We start from the raw sequence: 18,960 nt of genomic DNA on the forward strand, positions 1-18,960 counted from the left end.
AATAATAATACAACAATAAACTCTGTTTTGTGTACTCACAACTATAAACCTAACTTGCCCCAACCTGTATATTTATTTGGTAAAATGTGTTAACTGAGTTATTCAAATCCTCATAATTTTTTATTTTTGTTAATTTTATCTACTGATCAAACCAATTAATATTTACCACAATAACTGACTTTAACAGTGTATAATTGAATTTCTTTTTCTCTTTTGTTAAATATACTTTTTTATTGATTCTGGAGGGGAAGAGAGAGGGAGAGATAGATAGAAACACCAATGATGAGAGAGAACCACTGATCAGCTACCTTCTGCATTGTCCCTACTAGCAATGGAATCCACAACCCAGGCATTTGCCCTGACTGGGAATTGAACTGTGACCTCTTGTTTCATAGGTAGATGTCAACCACTGAGCCACACTGGCCAGGCTATACTTGTATTTCTTAATGTATTTAGAAGCTGTCATCTTGGTTAAACTAAGTTTAACATTATCCTTTTTTTTTTTTTTTTTTTTTTTTTTTTTTTTTTTTTTGGTGGATTGTAGTTTTGGTGTCATGAATTCTATTATCACTAATATTAATACCCCCATATTTGTTTCTTGTTGTGGTCAGCATTTGCTTGTTATGTATTTTCCATTTCTTTATTTCAAACTTTATATATTGCTTTCTTTAGGGATATCTCTCAAAAAAAAATGTAACTCAATTTTTAATCCCATCTAAAAGCCACTGTCTATTAATAGGATAATTTCATTCAATAATATTCATTGTGATAATGGACATGTTTCCTGTTTTACTTCCTTTTTTGCTTCTTGCTGATCAGTGTTTTCTTTCCCTCCATCTATGCCACATCCTGTCAGTGAGTGGATTCAGTCAGGTACATCTCTTCTAAATATTTTTCAAATTATTCTCTTCTCCAACCTCACTGTCTTAGTTCAGGTCATTGTAATCTCTCTCCAGGACTATATACTAGCCTCTCAATTGGTCCCATTCCTTCCATCCATGTCTGCTCAAATAGCAGCCTTTCTAGAACATAAATCTAATTTATGGGCTTAATTACAAAGCACAAGTTTTCACTTTTGTTTTGTATGGATTGCAAGACTCCTCAAAATCAGGTCATAGTCAATATTTCTAGCTTCATTTCCTATTACTACTCACAATCATCCCATGTTTCAATTATACTGAATTATCTCCAATTCCTTGTGCCTCTGCAGATCTCTTTCCCACATAACCTCTATCTGAAATATTCCTACTGATTCCTAAAAAACTAGGTGACATGTTACCTCCTTTGTGACACCTTCCCTAATGTTCTTCCAAAATGCTATTGGTCTTTCCTAGCTTTTATGAACCTCTTATGGCACCTGACACATCGCTATATATAAGTCAAGTGACTGGAACAACGGAACAATGGAATGACCAGAACAACTCATTGCTATAACATGAAGTGTCGCGCGATCTTTCAAACTTCATTTCCTATCACTATTCACAATCATCCCATGCTCCCCGCCAACACCCTGCGGCCCCACCCTTGATTGGCTGACCTACCCCCATGGGGGGGGGGCACCAGCCAACCTCCCACAGTCCCTCCCAAAACCAGCCCCATCCCAATCAGCTCCCATCAGGGCAGGCTGGTTGGCCTCCACGTGTGCGTGAATTCACACCAGCATCTAGTTTCATTATAATTTCTTATCTATATCTTTAATTTATTAGCTTATAACCACATAAGAGTGTGGACTTTATCTTATTCATCTTTATGTCCCCAACACTCTGAATAGGGCCAACCACAAAACAAACAGGATAAATGTCTGTGAGATGTATAAATGGCAGAGTGCAACAGTAATTCTATGAAAATGATAGAAATTAAAGGTTACCTGGCATCACCCAGAATTGAAATCACTCGGTAATGGGGTAACTCAGAAGATGCTACATGAGCTAGGATTCCAAAGAGTCTTTCAGCCATTATCATATCGTTCTGTGTCACCTGAAGATATACAATGGAGATGGGTCAAAAATGATACTGTCTCTTAGCTTCATGCAACATTCCAAAGAAATGTCCAGATTAAGGTTTTTTTGTTTGTTTGTTTTTGTTTTTTTTTAGCTCAGGAAAGTACATTGTCCTGGGCTATAAGAAGAGAGTTCTCATTGACATTTCATTTTCTTCCCTGAACTTAATTAGAAGATATACAAAAGTGGCTCATGGTGATGGAGGATGACTACAAGTTGAGTTTGCACTGACTTATAAGCTATATTTCATGAGAGTTATACTGAGGCAATTTAGATTCTTAATGAATCTAAATTTTTTTAGAAATCCTATTATATTTTAGAAATCCTATTATATTTTCTTGAGGTAGAATGATATAGAGGGAAATTCCAAAGTGTCAATGAAATAGGTTCATTTCAATAATGTTTCAAAGGTACAATAAGATTTTGTTCAGACCTTGCTCCTATAAGGATAATTTTGTCCCTGCCTAAGAGTTAGAACATTGGATTATCAGGGACACTCCTGTTCATTCTGAAGTCCACCTTGCACACTACAAGGATTAACTTGTCACAGGCATTCCCTGTGATGGTTCATTTAGATGTTAACTAAGAAATTGCTAAAAGCAGGACTTGGATTAATTTTTTATTCAATGTGAAATAATTCACATTATTTCTTTTATGGCATATTGTCTTTAATGTGAAATATGGTTGCTTGCATTTTAAGTATTATTAATTTGTTTATATAATTCAGTAGATTCCAACCAGGGGCCATTGTAGTCCCTAGGGAACACTTAGCTATGTTTGGAGACATTTCTGGTTGTCACAACTTGGTGAAGGGACACTACTGGCATCTAGTGGGTAGAGGCCAGGGGTGCTGCTAAACATCCTACAATGCTCAGGAGAGACCCCAAAACAAAGAGTTATCTAGCCTAAAATGTCAACAAAGCTGAAGTTGAGAAACCATAGAATAGTTAAATTTTGAATCTTTTATAAGTTCATTCTTAACATTAGCTATACTTCATGGGCATTTTCTGAAAAATAAACCCATAATTCACAAGCATCTTATGAATCAGTTGCAGACAGACTTTCCCTTCCTTTCCCTAGATATTCTTTTTTTAAATTATATTTTTATGGTTGATAGTATAATACATATATTACAGATGTCCCTCATCTCCCTCTTTTTCCCCGTCCATACCTTGCCCCATCCAAGCCTTCACCCATGGGCTATGCATATCTATACAAATAATAGCCTAGGGCCATCACAACCAGGGACCTAACAGGAGAGGGGTGGGTGCGGATGTGGTGAGGTCCTTAGCCTCCCGCCCAGGCCCTGCGGAGGCCTAACGACTTTGCTGCTGCCTCAGCAGTTGACTCCAGCAGGACCTGGGCCCTCTCTTCTGTGGACCAGAGGCCCTTTTCCTGATACCATGTCCCCAGGATCTCTCATACCCATTTGTGGAAGTCAGGAAACACTGTGGTCATCCCGCCCTGGGAACTCCCAGGGCTGACAGCAAGGGTGGGCTTCTGCGGAGTTTTATGTAATCCAGGGTCACTACATCCTAATGTTGATTCTGACAGGAATTGGGCCAGTCCTCTGTATCTAAGTTTCCACTCCTTATACCAAAGCCCCTGAGTCTCTGAGACCCGGATATAGAAATTGCTTGTCGTAGTCATCCCACCCTGGGGACTATCAGGGCTTACAGCATGGGAGGGCCTTGGTGGGGTTCCCTCTGTTGTTGTGTCCAGAGTCCCTTTTGTTTCCTCGGGCTCCTCACCTTGACTCTGGCAGGACTTGGGTCAGTCCTCTGTGTATCTGAGGTCCAGCTCCCAATGCCAAATCCCTGGAGTCTCTGAGACCCAGATGCAGAAATCACCTGTTATCATTCTGCCCTGGGTGGGATGATTCTGTTCTAGGGTCCAGGGTCCCTCCATCCTGCATCATGTTCCTCACCTTGAGCCCTGCAGGTCCTGGGTTCCTCCCTCTGTTGACCCAAGTCCGGACTCCTCAGATCAAGGCCTCACTGTCCTGAGTCCTCTGGAGGAAGTCAGTATATGTTACATCAGGTACCAAGCCCAGCAATTCCAAAGCCTGAAGGCAGGGGCTGAGATGGATTCCTCCGTAGGGTCCTTTAGCCCTGCCTCTCACCCATACAGGGCCTGGGCCTCCTATCCTCTATGAACCTGAGTCTGCAATCCTCAGACCAAGAGTCTAACTACCCGAATTCCCTGAGGAGATGGGCAGAGGCAGGTGCAGTTTTCAGGAAGCCCAACTTCGAAAATTAAAATTCCTGCCTCATTCACTTTATACTGTTAAACCCCAGATCTGGATATTATACCTACTATGATTACCCCCAAGATTTTAAACAAAGTTAAGATAACCAGTTGAGCAACTCTATTCATTAAGGCAGCCTAAAGGCAATTATTTCAACCTTGAAAACAGAAAGCTGGGGAGAGCCACATGGACAGTGGAAAAAGCAGGGTGAGATGGAAAATTTCTCTGGTAGTATCCAAGAAGTGAATGGTTTTCAAGGTGTAAGAGCAACCTGTACTAGGGAAGCATGATGATTCACATCTCCACAGAGACACATTACCTTGAAAAGATTTTAGGTAACTCTTAGGAAAACTAGCTAATGGTGAAAGATGAGAAAGAACAATGAACCACTGAAATGGGTGGCCTAGGGAAACATTTTGGGGAAGCATCATCTCTGTACCATGTGACCCATCAGAATTGAACATAGGTTCTATAAGTTTGAGAGGCTTAGGAGTGCTAAAGAAACTCCCCCTTTCTCTTACCAAAGCATCTTGGCCTCCTCGTCTCTCCCCATGGAAGTGTCAGGATGGTGCTTTATGATGTCTAAGTTTCTCTCCCAGAGCTACCATTAGCTGGAGGAGAATCTTCCTGATTAATTAAAGCTTTGGGGGTGTGGTCCCTCACTATCCCAGAGAAAAGCATATGTTCAGTAGGCCTGGAGTAGGGCCCTGAGAAATTTTGACATGGTGAAGATGACCAGGAAACCACAAACTCCTAGCAAAGTTATGTAATAACCAACCCCATTCACCAAAAGAAGATAAAAAGGAAGAAGCCCTGTTAACCCAAGCCCAGTGTCCAGGATGAAAGGACCACACCTAAACTTTTCCTCCTCTTCTTTAGTGGCATATCCCCAAGACTCCCTGGTCTTGTCTGGCAGATTCCATCCTCAACCCATACTTTTTCTCATGAAGACTTTATTCCCTTTCATCACAGTCATTTCCCCACAAACCAATGTCCTTCTGCACTCACTCTGTTGTCCTTCCAGGTACTAAAGACATGCACTTTCCAAAAATTCCTACCTCTTCAAGAAAACCTACAAAAGCTATAAAGCCAACAATATGTGGCCATTATCACAGGCCAAATGAGGAAATGAATAAAAATTATCCAGAAAAAGAAAGACAATGTAGAAAATTCACCATTTTGAGTGATAACTTGGGGAGCCAGTAACTTCAGAGCAAGGCCAGAGACCTCAGAACTATCTATGAAGTCTCTGAAGTTTGGCCACCAAGAAATGTTGACAGTGTGGAAGCCAAATTCTACACCTTCAGGGTACATCGATAGTGATGATTAAAATAAAATTGGTTAAATGGTTCACTTCCAGTGTAAGCATAATTTGCAGACAATTTTTATTAAATTTATTGGGATAAAATCTACATTATAAAAGACCAGGGGTTGTCTCTCCTAAATGACCAGGTGAGTTTCGGGGGGACAGCAAGTGGGGAATGGAGTGAGATGGAGGCAGCGAAGTTGTTAGCCTCCGGTCCAGTCTGGATGGAGGTCTAATGACCTTGCCACTGCCTCGGCGGCTGTGGATCAGGCCCAGAGAGAAGCCTGGAGAGAGAGGCAGGGCCTAATCAGCAGCCACTGTGGCTGCTGGCGAGGCTGAGAATGAGAGAGAGAGAGAGAGAGAGAGAGAGAGAGAGAGAGAGAGAGAGAGAGAGAGAGAGAGAGAGGCAGGGCATGATCAGCAGCTGCCACTGAGGCTGTGGATCAGGCCTGGAGGCAGAGACAGGCAGAGGGGTTAGGGGCAATCAGGCAGAGGCAGTTAGGGGTGATCAGGTAGGCAGGCAGGTGAGCAGTTAGGAGCCAGTGGTCCCAGATTGTGAGAAGGATGTCCGATTGCCCCCAAAAGGTCCCTGACTGGAGAAGATGCAGGCTGGGCTGAGAGAATACCCTTTCCTGGTGCACAAATTTCATGCACCAGGCTTCTAGCCTAAGTGACCAGCCGACCAGCTGGTAGCTATGACATGCACTGACCACCAGGGGGTAGAAGCTCAATGCAGGAGTTGCCAAGTGACAGCAACTTTGAAGAGTGCCCTCTTGCACTCTGGGACCCTTTGGGGATGTTGGACTGCCAGTTTTGGCTGGATCCCTGCAGGCCAGGATGAGGAACCCCACTGGTGCACAAATTCATGCACCAGGCCTCTAGAATGTATGGATAATCTCTTCTCATCCGCCCTACTGGCCTCCCCTCTGAGATCCATCAGTTTGTTCTTTATAACCATGCTTCTGGATCCATTTTGTTCCTGTTTATTTTGTTCATTAGATTCCACATATAAGTGAGATTATGTGATATTTGTCTTTCTTGAACTGGCTTATTTCACTTAGTATAATACTCTCCAGGAGCATCTGTAGATAACAGATAACATCTCAAAGGATAACAGAATCTTCTTTTTATAGTTGCATAGTCTTCCATTGTGTAAATGTACCACTGCTTTTTAATCCGAGGCTTCCAGATCTTAGCTGTTGTAAATAACTTTGCTATGAAAATAGGGGTGCACATATTCTTTCTGATTGGTGTTTCAGGATTCTTAGAATATATTCCTATAAGTGAGATCACTAGGTCAAACAGCAGTTCCTTTTTCAATTTTTTGAGGAAACTCCATGCTATTCTCCATAGTGGCTGCACTGGTCTGCATTCCCATTAGCAGTGTACTAGGGTTCCTTTTTCTCCCCAATCCCACCAGCACTTGTTCGTTGATTTGTTGATGGTAGCCATTATGGCAGGTGTGAGGTGATACCTCAATGCAATTTCAATTTACATCTCTCTGATGATTAGTGTATTTTTTCATATCTCTTGGCCATCTGTATGTCCACTTTGAAGAAATGTCTATTTAAGTCCTTTGCCCATTTTTAAATTGGATTATTTGCCTTCCTTTTGTTAAGTTGTATGAGTTCATCATATATTTTGGAAACTAAACCCCTTATCAGATGCATCATTGGAAAATATGTTCTCCTATACAGTGGGTTTCCTCTTTATTTTGATGATGGTTTCTTTTGCTGTGCAGAAGCTTTTATGATAGTTCCAATTCTTTATTTTCTCCTTAGTTTCCTTTGCCTTTGGAGATGTATCCACAAATATAATGCTATGATAGATGTCTGAGATTTTGCTGCCTATGGTTTCTTCTAGGATTTTTATGGATTAGTGACTTACATTTAAGTTGTTTTTTTTTTGTTTGTTTGTTTTTGTTGTTGTTTTTTTGTTTTTATCCATTTTGAATTTATTCTTGGGTATGGTATGAATCGGTGGTCTAATTTCTTCTTCTTCTTCTTCTTTTTTTTTTTTTTGCATGTATTTGTCCACTATCCACAGCACTGCTTTACTGAAGAAACTGATATTACTCATTGTATGTTCTTGCCTCCTTTGTCAAATATTAATTAAATGTAATGTCATGGGTCTATTTCTGGGTTCTCTGTTCTGCTCCATTGATCTATATGCCTATTCTTGTGCCAATTCCAGGCTGTTTTAATTATAATTTCTTTGTAGTATAGTTTGATATCTGGTATTGTGAGCTCTTCAACTTGATTCTTTCTCAAGATTGGTGTGGATATATGGGGTCCTTTTTTGTTCTATAAACATTTTTGGAATATTTTTTCTAGATCTATGAAATATGCCATTGGTATTTTAATAGAGATTGCGTTGAATCTATAGGTTGCTTTGGGTTTTATGAATGTTCAGTCTTCCAATCCATAATCACAGTATATGCTTGCACTTGTTTGTATCTTCCTCTATTTCTTTTTTTTCAATGTTCTATAGTTTGTTTTTGAAAGAGGTCTTTTACCTCCTTGGTTGAGTTTATTCCTATGTGTCTTATTATTTTTATTGCAGTGACAAATGGGATTGCTTTCTTAGTTTCTCTTTCTGAGAGTTCATTATCTATCTATATATAAAAACCTAAGCAACTGTTACGGCCAGTTGACCGAACAACTGGTCAACCAGTCATATAATGACACACTGACCACCAGGGAGCAGACGGTCAATGCAGGAGCCGCCTCCTGGTGGTCAGTGTGCTCCCTCAGCCAACCTCTCATGGCCAGCCAACCTCCTGTGTCCCCTCCCCATGGCCGGCCAACCTCCCATGGTCCCTTCCCCTAGCCAGCCAGCCCCAATTGCTGGCCAAGCCAAGGGACCACACCCATGCACGAATTCATGCACTGGGCCTCTAGATGGCATATAAAAATGCAATCGATTTCTGAATATTGATTTTTTTATCCTACTACAGCAGTCCTCAGGTTATGTTGGACTTGACTTATGTCATTTCATGGTTACATGGTCATCTCCCATTTACAGTATTTATATATAAAAAAAAAGTCCCATCATTTTGATGTATGTATATATGTGCTTTATGTTTTATTATTTATTTACCCAAGTAAAGGTCAGGAATTGTTATCTTTCTTTTACATTGTTTTACTATTTTACTTCATTACTGCTGTGTATGTGCTCCATGTGAGTGACAGAGGTGCTTATGCAGGTGGGTTCCAACTTACAGCGAAAATCGAGCTACATTGCATCATAGGAATGGATCTCCAATGTAACCTGAAGACTGTCTGTACTTTTCCAAATTCATTTATTAAATCCAATAGGTTTTTTTTTTTTGTGGAATCTTTAGAGTTTTCTAGTTTAATATCATATCCCTGAAAATAATAGCAATTTTGCTCCCTCCTTTGCAATTTGTATGCCTTTTATTTTTCTTCTTGTTTTATTGCTGTGGCTAGGACTTCTAGTACTATCTCTAATAATAAAAGTGTAATATGCTAGTTAGACCAGACAGCCGATAGACCTTCCAGACATCCTTCTGGATGTCCTTCTGGATGAAGCTGGGGCTATGAGGGCTGAGGTAAGCCACAGCAGCTGCGAGGACCAAGCCCCTTGCATGAATTTTATGCATCGGGCCTCTAGTGTTGAATAAGAATGACAAAAGTGTACATCCCTATCTTATTCCTGTTCTTAATGGAAAAGTGTGCAGGTTTTTTCCCATTGAATATGATATTGGCTGTAGGTTTGTTATATATGGTCTTCATTATGTTGAGATATGATCCTTCTGATTCCATTTTGCTGAGAGTTTTTATCAAAAATGGGTGCTGGATTTTGGAATTTTTTTCTATGTCTATTGATATAATCATGTGATTTTTATCTTGCATTTTATTTGTGTGATATATCACATTTATTGATTTACAAATATTGTACCAATTTTTCATCCCTCAAATAAATTCCACTTGGTCATCATGTATGATTTTTTTAAATGTATTGCTGGATCCAATTTGCTAATATTTTGTTGAGGCTTTAAGCATGAGTATTATCTTGTAGATCTCTTTCTTTGTAGTGTCTTTATCGGTTTTGGAATTAGGATAATGCTGGCTTCATCAAGAAACAAAGAGAGAGGACCCAAATAAATAAAATCAGAAATAAAAGAGGTGAAGTAACAATCGACACCATAGAAATACATAGAATTGTAAGAAAATACTATGAATAACTATATGCTAACAAGCTGGACACCTGGTGAAATGGACAAATTCCTAGAAACATACAATTTCCAAAACTCAAACAGAAAGAATCAGAAATCCCGAATAGGCCAAAAACAACTAATAAAAATGAAGCAGTAATAAAACTCCCAGCAAATAAAAGTTCTGGACTGGACAGCTTTGTAGGTGAGCTTTACCAAAGATTCAAAAAAGAACTAACACCTATCCTCCTCAAACTATTCCAAAAGATTCAAAAGGAAGAAAGACTTGCTTAGACTTTCATAGTTATTGAAGCTGTTTCTCCCACATACCCTTCTTATAGCTGACAACTAAATTGTGTGGTCTAATATAGTCACCTAGTGGTCAGTGCAGGCCTCTATTCCATCTTCTTGATGTTCATAATTCAATTTAACTCTACCTCAAGTAGTATCATCCTCTCTTCCACAAAAAGTAGTAGAAATATCATAACACATTACTATCTATTATCAAAGATGAAGTACGCAGCTTTATTTTAGGTCTTTTAGTAAAGGGTCAAATATCTCTGGCCTTCACATTTTGGAACTTTAAATCAGAATAAAGTATATTGGTTCTTTCTCATTCTTTTCTATTTTCTACAATTACAATATACTATTCCTTTGTAGTTCTATAATTGATTATTATATTTCTAGTAGTGATCAATGACTGGGTAAATATACTATTTAGGGTTAACGTGAAAACAGTTTAGCTACTAATGAGAGAGAATTACTTATCCACAGCCAAAATAGTCAGTCCACAGTGGAACTGGAAGTTGCTTTGGAAACCTTTGAAACTAAATATTAGGTCTGACCAGAGATTCACAACCTATCTGGGAAAGGACCAAGAGAGTACACAAGGGTATATAAGACTGAACTAAATCTCTTAAGAACTAGCTAGAAAAATGAATAGTTACCGGAGTTTCCAGATTTGTCCTTATCTTCAACAGTTGGCTGATTCTGTGGTCATGGACCTACTGTGGTTGATGCAAATTTCACAAGGTTCTTATATAGAGGCCCAGAGACCTCTAGACTCCTAAAAGTATGCTGAATTTGTAAAGTTCTGGGCCAGGGCTATTTGTAGTGTATCAGCTGCAGGGAAATACTGTGTCTGTTACCATTTGCCAGCAAAGTTTATTACAATTAATTTTTACATGGATAGGTGTTAGTTCTTTTTTGAATTTTAAGAGATAGTCACAATAATATTCACAGTGCATTAAAGAATTTTTTCCTTTGGAAGATTTAAATTTACTTCAGGAATTTCTCAGTAGAGGAAGAAGCAAAATTTCTCTCTTTTCTTCCTAAATAATATTTAAAGAGAATATGATCTTTGGGTAGCTAGGGGAATACCCTTGTGACAAGCTTAGCAGAATCAATCTGGAAAAAAAAAACTTTTTATTAATAACTTTCCAGTTATTCAGGTTCCAGGCCTGAGCTATAAAAATGCAAATATGCCACAGGCAGCTCTTACAAACTATTAAAAAAGCAGTCCAGAAATTTATTTATGCTTTTTTTATTTCCTATATTGCTCTAATTTTTTATTTCTATTTTATCTTTCCTCCTTGATTATTTCTCCTTTCCTCCTTTCTTTTATAATCACTATTCTTCCCTGTGTATATTCACTTTCCCCCCCATTTTGCTCTTAACTTCTTCTTCCACAACCTTTACTAGTTGATTTTTGGGTATTATTTCCTTATCCCCTGTTGCATGCGAGGCAGTCTACAAAGCACTTTTAAAATACAAAGATCACAAGAGATTTTAAAATGATGGGGAGTAAGTAGAAGCTACACTGACACTATCCCAGGAACAAACTGGAAATGAAACAAAAATACAAAAAAACACCCTGAAAATTCAATTGAAGATTAGCTGGAGAGAACCCTGATAACCAAGGACAGAAAGTGGAGACCACTATAGAGACTGAGAGGAAATGCGGAGATGCGAGAAGGCTGGTCAGGCTCCCATAGACAGCAGCTGAAGTTCCAGATGGTTAGCTTAGCTGTGGAGAACACTGGAGTCCTAAAACCCAAGTTGGGCTTCCCAGCCTAGAGCACCAGAATTTAGAAAGGTTCCTGCAGAATATCTGGCTGTGAAAAGCAGCAAGGCTATTGTCTGCCAGAGAGAGACTGCTGGAAATTCAGGCACACACTTACAGGTCCAATGAACAAAATTTCATGTGCAGCCACTCACCCTAGGCTCTGGCAGATGGAGGGCAGAGTGGACTAGAGCTGTGTGAGCAGAAACCAGGAATGGGGGCTCTGGGGATGGAGCCCCCATTAGGCAGCCACCCAGGTTTCCTGTGCTGAGTCATGCCCTCACTCTGTGGAGGAAATCTTTCTCCTGCTGATCCGGGCGATTTTTGCCTGAGGGAAAGGCAGTTTCCCCCACTCTTGGAAGACCTGTCCCCTGACCCTGTGGTTGATAGCCTGAGGCTAATCAGGGCTGATAACAATCAGACTGCAGGTAAAGGCCTGTCTTTGGATGCTTTGAGTCTTTGCCTGATCTAATCCCTGGACTGGGGCTAGGAAAAGCTGAACTTGGTGCACATCTTGGACCTTTTCAAAGGCACTCAGGTCTAGCAGAGGCAGCTGCAAGGTGTGGATTGCTGATAGCCCCAAACAGGGTACTCAGGGACAGTCAGAAATAGAGATTGGGAGGCGTAACATATCTACCTCATACATAGACACAAACCCAAACAGAAAGCCAAAATGGGGAGGCAAAAAATAAAATAAAATAAGCCCCCAACAAATAAATAAGAGAATTTTCCAGAAGAGCTAAATGAAATGTAGATAAGAAATTTATTAGACATAGAATTCAGAGTAATGATGACAAAGATGCTCAACAGCATGAAAAAAAAGATATAGTAATTATAAAGAAGAACACAGCACTAATAAAGAACACAGTGGAAGGAATACACAGCAGATTAGGGGTAGCTGAGAATCAGATCACTGAATTAAGAAAATAGGGTAGAAAAAAATCATTCAACCAGAGAAGCAAAAAGAAAAAACAATAAAACACAGGAGAACAGCTTAATGAAGCAGTGGACCAACATGAAACCTAATAATATTTGCATACCAGATGTGTCAGAGGGGAAGAAAGTGAGCAAGGAGTAGAGAACATGTTTAAAGAAATAAAGGCAGAAAACTTCTCTAACCTGCTGAAGGAAAAAGTCACACAGATTGAGAAGGCACAGAGAGTCCAAAGCAAAAAGAACCCTAATAGTCCTAGCTAGTTTGGTGCAGTGGATAGAGCATCCGCCTACAACTGGAGGGTCCCAGGTTCTATTCCAGTCAAGGGTACATGTCTGTGTTGTGGGCTCAATCAGTGGGAGGCATCCCATCAATGATTCTATCTCATCATTGATGTTGCTATCACTCTCTCTCTCTCCCTTCCTCTCTGAAATCAATAGACTATATTTAAAAAAAAGAAGAACCCAATAGGCCTGTGCCCAACACATCAGATTTAAAATGTCAAAAATTAGAGACAAAGATAGAATCTTAAAGGCAGCAAGAGAAAAGGAATTTGTTATCTACAAAGGAGTTCCCATAAGACTTTTAGCAGATTTCTCATCAGAAACTCTACAGGTTAGAAGGGAATGGAATAAAGTATTCAAAGTAGTGAAAAGCAAGAATCTGAAACCAAATTTATTATATCCAGCAAAGCTATCATTCAAAATAGATGGTGGGGGAAAAAAAAGCTTTCCCAGACAAAAAAAAAAAAAAAAAAAAAAAAAGCTAAAGGAGTTTGTTACCACCAAATCAGCACTACAAGAAATGCTAAAGGGCCGGGACCGGTTTGGCTCAATGGATAGAGCGTCGGCCTGCGGATTGAAAGGTCCCGGGTTCGATTCCGGTCAAGGGCATGTACCTTGGTTGTGGGCACATCCCCAGTAGGGGGTGTGCAAGAGGCAGCTGATTGATGATCCTCTCTCATCGATGTTTCTAACTTTCTATCCCTCTCTCTTCCTCTCTGTGAAAAATCAATAAAATATTAAAAAAAAAAAAAGAAATGCTAAAGGGATTGCTGTAATGAGAAGAAAAAAGAGAAACATAGGCATAGAAGAATTAAAATGGTAATAAGTACTTATCAATAATATCCTTAAATTCTAATGGATTAAATGCTCCAATGAAAAGATATAGGATAGACAAATGGGTACTCAAACATAATCAAAATATATGCTGTCTACAAGAGACCTACCTCAGAACAAAAGACTCACACAAGATGAGTGTGAAGGGATGGGAAAAAAATTTTCCATGCAAATAGAAACAAACATAAAACCTGGGGTGGCAATACTTATATCTAACAAAATACATTTCAAAATGAAGGCCATCACAAGAGACAATAAAGATAAATACATAATACTAAAGGTATCTACCCAACAAGGGGTTATAACCCTGGTAAACATATATGCACTCAATATAGGATCACCTAAATATATAAAAAATATTCTGGAGAACTTTAAGGGAGAGATTGGCAGCAATGCCATTATATAATAGTAGGGGACTTTAACATGATGCTAACTTCACTGGATAGATCTTCCAGACAAAAAATTAACATGGAAACAAATACTCTAAATAACACACCAGATCAGATGGATTTAATTGACATTTATAGAACATTTCACCCCAAAGCTATAGAATATACATTCTTCTCAAGTGCATATGGGTCATTCTCAAAGATAGATCACATGTTAGGATGCAAAGTAAGTCTCTATAAGTTCAAGAAGATTGAAATCATATCAAACATATTTTCAGATCACAATGGAATGAAACTAGAATTTTACTGCAGAAAAAAAACACTAAAAAATTCAGACAGTGATGCTAAATAGCATTTTATTAAACAATGAATAAGTTACCAATGAGATCAAGAAAGAAATCAATAACTTCCTGGAAACAAATGAAAATGAACACATAAAGACCCCAAATCTATGAGACACAGCAGAGGCTGTCCTGAGAAGGTATTTGATAGCATTACAGGCATACCTCAAACAACAACAAAAAAACACAAGCAAACAAAAAACCCATAATAAACTTTTTAACCCTACAACTTAACTAATTAGAAAGAGAACAACAAGAAAAGCCCAGGGTAACAAGAGAACAACAAAGCCCAAGAAAGGAAATAATAAAGATTAGAGCAATATAAATGACATAGAAGCCAACAAAACAATAATAAAATTTAATGAAATGAAGACCAGGTTCTTTGAAAGATAAACAAGATTGATTAACCATTAGCCAGACTCACCAAGAAATAAAGAGGACTCAACTAAATAAAATAAAAAATGAAGGTGGGGGAGTCACAACTGACAGCACAGAAATACAAAGAATTGTAAAAAAATACTATGAACAACTATATGTCAACAAGCTGGACAATGTGGATGAATTGGAAAAATTACTAAAATATACAATCTTCCAAAACTGAATCAGGCAGAATCAGAAAACCTGAATAGACCTGTAACAACTAATGAAACAAAAAAGAGCAATAAAAAAAAAATCCCAGCAAATAAAAGCCCTGGTCCGGATGGCTTCACTTTGGAGTTTTATTAAGTCTTTAAAGAAGAACTAATACCTATTATTCTCAAACTATTCAAAAAAATAATAAAATGCAAGAGTAAGGGATAGTGCCAAGTCCTTTGTATGAGGACAGAATTATCCTAATTCCAAAACCAGATGAAGACACTATGAAGAAAGAACTACATGCCTATATCCCTGATGAACACAGATGCTAAAATCTTCAACAAAATATTAGCAAATCACATCCAGCACTACATTAAAAATCATACACAATGAGTAAGCAGCATTTATTCCAGGGATGCAAGCATGGTATAATATTTGCAAATTAATAAATGTGATACACCATATAAATTAAAAGACAAAAATCACATAATCATATCAATAGAAGTAGAAGTATTCAATAAAATCCAATACCATACCCATCAATATATATAAAAGCATAATATGCAAATTGGATGGTGGAATTACCAGTCACTATAACGTACACTGACCACAAGAGGGCAGACAGTCAACACAAAAGCTGCCCCAGCCCGCAGGCTCCTTTTGCCTCATGGGGAATGGGAAAGCAGAGGTGGGTGGCAGCAGACACAGGTGGCAGGGGGCAGGGTCGGCAGCCAGGGAAGATTGACCTTAATCATAGGCCAGGCTTAGGGACCCTAAAGGTGCACAAATTTCATACACCAGGCCATTAGTTTTTTTTTTCTAATAAAAAATCTCAGCAAAGTGGAAATAGAGGGGTCATATCTCAACATCAACGTAATAAAAGCCATATATGACAAAACTACAGCCAACATCATTCTCAATGGGAAAAACTGAAAACATTTCCCCTAAGAATAGGGTTGTCCACTTTGACCACTCTTCTTCCACATAGTACTGGAAGGCTTAGCTACAGTGATCAGACAAGAAAAAAAACATAAAAGGCATCCAAACTGGAAAGAAGGAAGTAAAACTGTCATTATTTGCAGATGACATGATATTACACATAGAATATCCTAAACACTCCACCAAAAAGCTACTAGACTTAAGAAATTAATTTGGAAATGGAGCAGGATATAAAATTAACACCCGAAAATCCATGGCATTTTTATACATTAATAATGAGTTGACAGAAAGAGAATCTAAACATACAATCCCATTTATCATAACAACAACAAAATTAAAAGATACTAAGAAATAAACTTAACCAAGGAAGAAAAAGATTTGTACTTAGAGAACTAGAGAACATTGAAAAAAGAGTTAAAGAAGATATAAACAGAGAGTAGGATGGTGGCTGGCAGGACATGAGTGACGAAGAGGATGTGAGTGAGGAAGTGAAAGGAGAGTGTGTGGATGTGTAGGGTGTGTGTGTGTGTGTGTGTGTGTGTGTAAGTGAGTGAGGGACAGTTAAATCCAGCAGGAGTATCAGGGGCTGGCAGATACAGGAGTGTCAGCAAGAGTATCTCCTAGACAGGGAGAACCTACCACTGATACAGACAACTCGGGCTCGGAGCCCATGTCATCTTGAATGGAAGAGTGGCCTCTTCTAGAAACTCATCAACACCACCACCCAGATAGCCCTTGGACACTGCCTGCGATTCGACAGCCACTCCATCTAAAATCCTGCTGCCCTACCTGCAGACTCACAGACCTAAAGACCTCCACCTCCAAAGGTGCACTGCTCCCACAGCAATAAGTGCAGTTTTCCCCCTCCCCAGCAGCAGACCTCTGGACACCACATTTGCACATTTCCACTGTGTAGGCCTCCAGAGCCCACCACTCCACAGGCAGCTCTTGGATGCCACTGTGAGCCCCTGCTGGGTGTGATCTTTACAAACAAGGGTATAGTGCCCCAGGAGTGGAAATTATGAGTTCACTCATCCTGGATACCTGCCCATAGACACCTTCAGTCACACAACTTCAGCATCAGGGCCCTTTAGTGTGTGTCAATGCCACAATGGCAAACACACCACCATAGCTGCGCTTTCTAGAGTGCAGGGCTCCTGAGCCCATCAATCCATAGGCTGCCCTTGGGTGCCACTGTGAGGCTCCCCCACCCACCCCCACTCCCAGGCATGCTCTCATCCAAACAAGGGTGTACAGCCAGGGCCATAGAAATTCTGAATTCCTCTTCCTGGATAGCTTCCCACAGACACCTCAATCACATGACTTCAGTGCCATCACATAAACAAAGTGAGAGATAAATCACACAATCCTATCAATTGATGCAGCAAAGGCATTTGACAAAGGCCAACACTCTTTTCTGATAAAAACGCTCAGCAAAATGGGAATTGAAAAATCATACGTCAACATAATAAAAGCTTTGTATGACAAATCTACAGCCAATACCATACTCAATGGACAAAAATGAAAACCATTTCCGTTAAGAACAGGAACAAGACAGGGATGCCCGCTTTCACCACACCTGTTCAATATAATACAGGAAGTGCTAGCCAAAGCAATCAAACAACAAGAAGAAATAAAAGGCATCCAAATTGGAAATTGTCATTATTCACAGATGACATGATTCTGTTCTTAGAAAATCCCAAAGACTCATAAAAAAATAATTAGACTTAATAAGTGAATTCGGCAATGTAACAGGATACTAAATTAATGTCAAGAAATATGTGGCATTTTTACACACTAATAGTGAACTTACAGAAAGAGATTAAAAAAATAATCCCATTTACCATTGCACACACACAAAAATTAAGATACCTAGAAATAAAATTAACTAAGGAGGTAAAAGACCTCTACTCAGAAAACTACAGGACCTTGAAAAAAGGAGTTAGAGGAAGAAATAAACAGGTGGAAGAACATACCATGTTCATGGATTGGTAGAATCAACATCATTAAAATGACCATACTACCCAAAGCAATCTATAGATTCAATGCATTCCCATTAAGATAACAACATCACATTTTATAGACCTAGAAAGAACTCCCAAAAAATTCATCTAGAATAAAAAAAAGACCCTGAATAGCTGCAGTGATCCTGAGAAAGAAGAACAAAGTAGGATGGATCTCAATACTAAATATCAAGATGTATTACAAAGTCACGGTTCTCAAAACTGCCTAGTACTGGCACAAGAACAGACATACAGACAGATGGAATAGAATAGAGAAACCAGAAATTGACCCAAACCGCTATGCTCAATTAATATTTGACAACGAAGGCAAGAACATACAATGGAGTCAAGATAGTCTCTTCAATAAATGATGCTGAGAAATTTAGTCAGAAAAATGAAAAAAAAAAAAAAAAAAAGAAAGAAAGAAAGAAAAAAGAAAAGAAAAAAAACTGGACCACCAACTTACACCATACACAAAAATAAACTCAAAATGGATAAAAGACTTAAATGTAAGATGGGAATCCATAAAAACATTAGGGGAATCTACAGGCAGCAAAATCTCAGATATATGTCGAAGCAATATCTTCACCAATATAGCTTTTAGGGCAGTGGAAACTAAAGAGAAACAAACAAATGGGACTATATCAAAATAAAAAGCTTCTGCATAGCAAAAGAAAACATCAACAAAATAAGAAATCCCAGTGCATGTAAGAACATATTTGCCAATATTATCACTGATAAGGGTTTAATCTCCAACATTTACAGGGACCTCATACAACTTAGCAAAAGGAAGATAAACAGCCCAATCAAAAAATGGACAACTGGAGGAGAACCAAGATGGTGGAATAGATAATCACCTATACTTGC

General features: G+C 38.9%; 1 protein-coding gene across 9 annotated transcripts in view; it reads right to left on the reverse strand.

Moving 5' to 3' along the window:
* Positions 1-18,960, reverse strand: part of LRRC49 (leucine rich repeat containing 49) — a 182,350-nt gene that overhangs the window by 12,886 nt on the left and 150,504 nt on the right. For all 9 annotated transcript variants that reach the window (XM_084885081.1, XM_084885079.1, XM_084885075.1 and 6 more), the window contains one exon: positions 1,868-1,977. In XM_084885081.1, the coding sequence (XP_084741207.1) occupies positions 1,868-1,977 (110 nt within the window). The remainder of the gene's footprint in view (positions 1-1,867; positions 1,978-18,960) is intronic.

The sequence above is a fragment of the Pipistrellus hanaki genome (genome assembly GCF_964339955.1).
Source record: "Pipistrellus hanaki genome assembly, chromosome: 1".
NCBI classification, from domain to species: domain Eukaryota; kingdom Metazoa; phylum Chordata; class Mammalia; order Chiroptera; family Vespertilionidae; genus Pipistrellus; species Pipistrellus hanaki.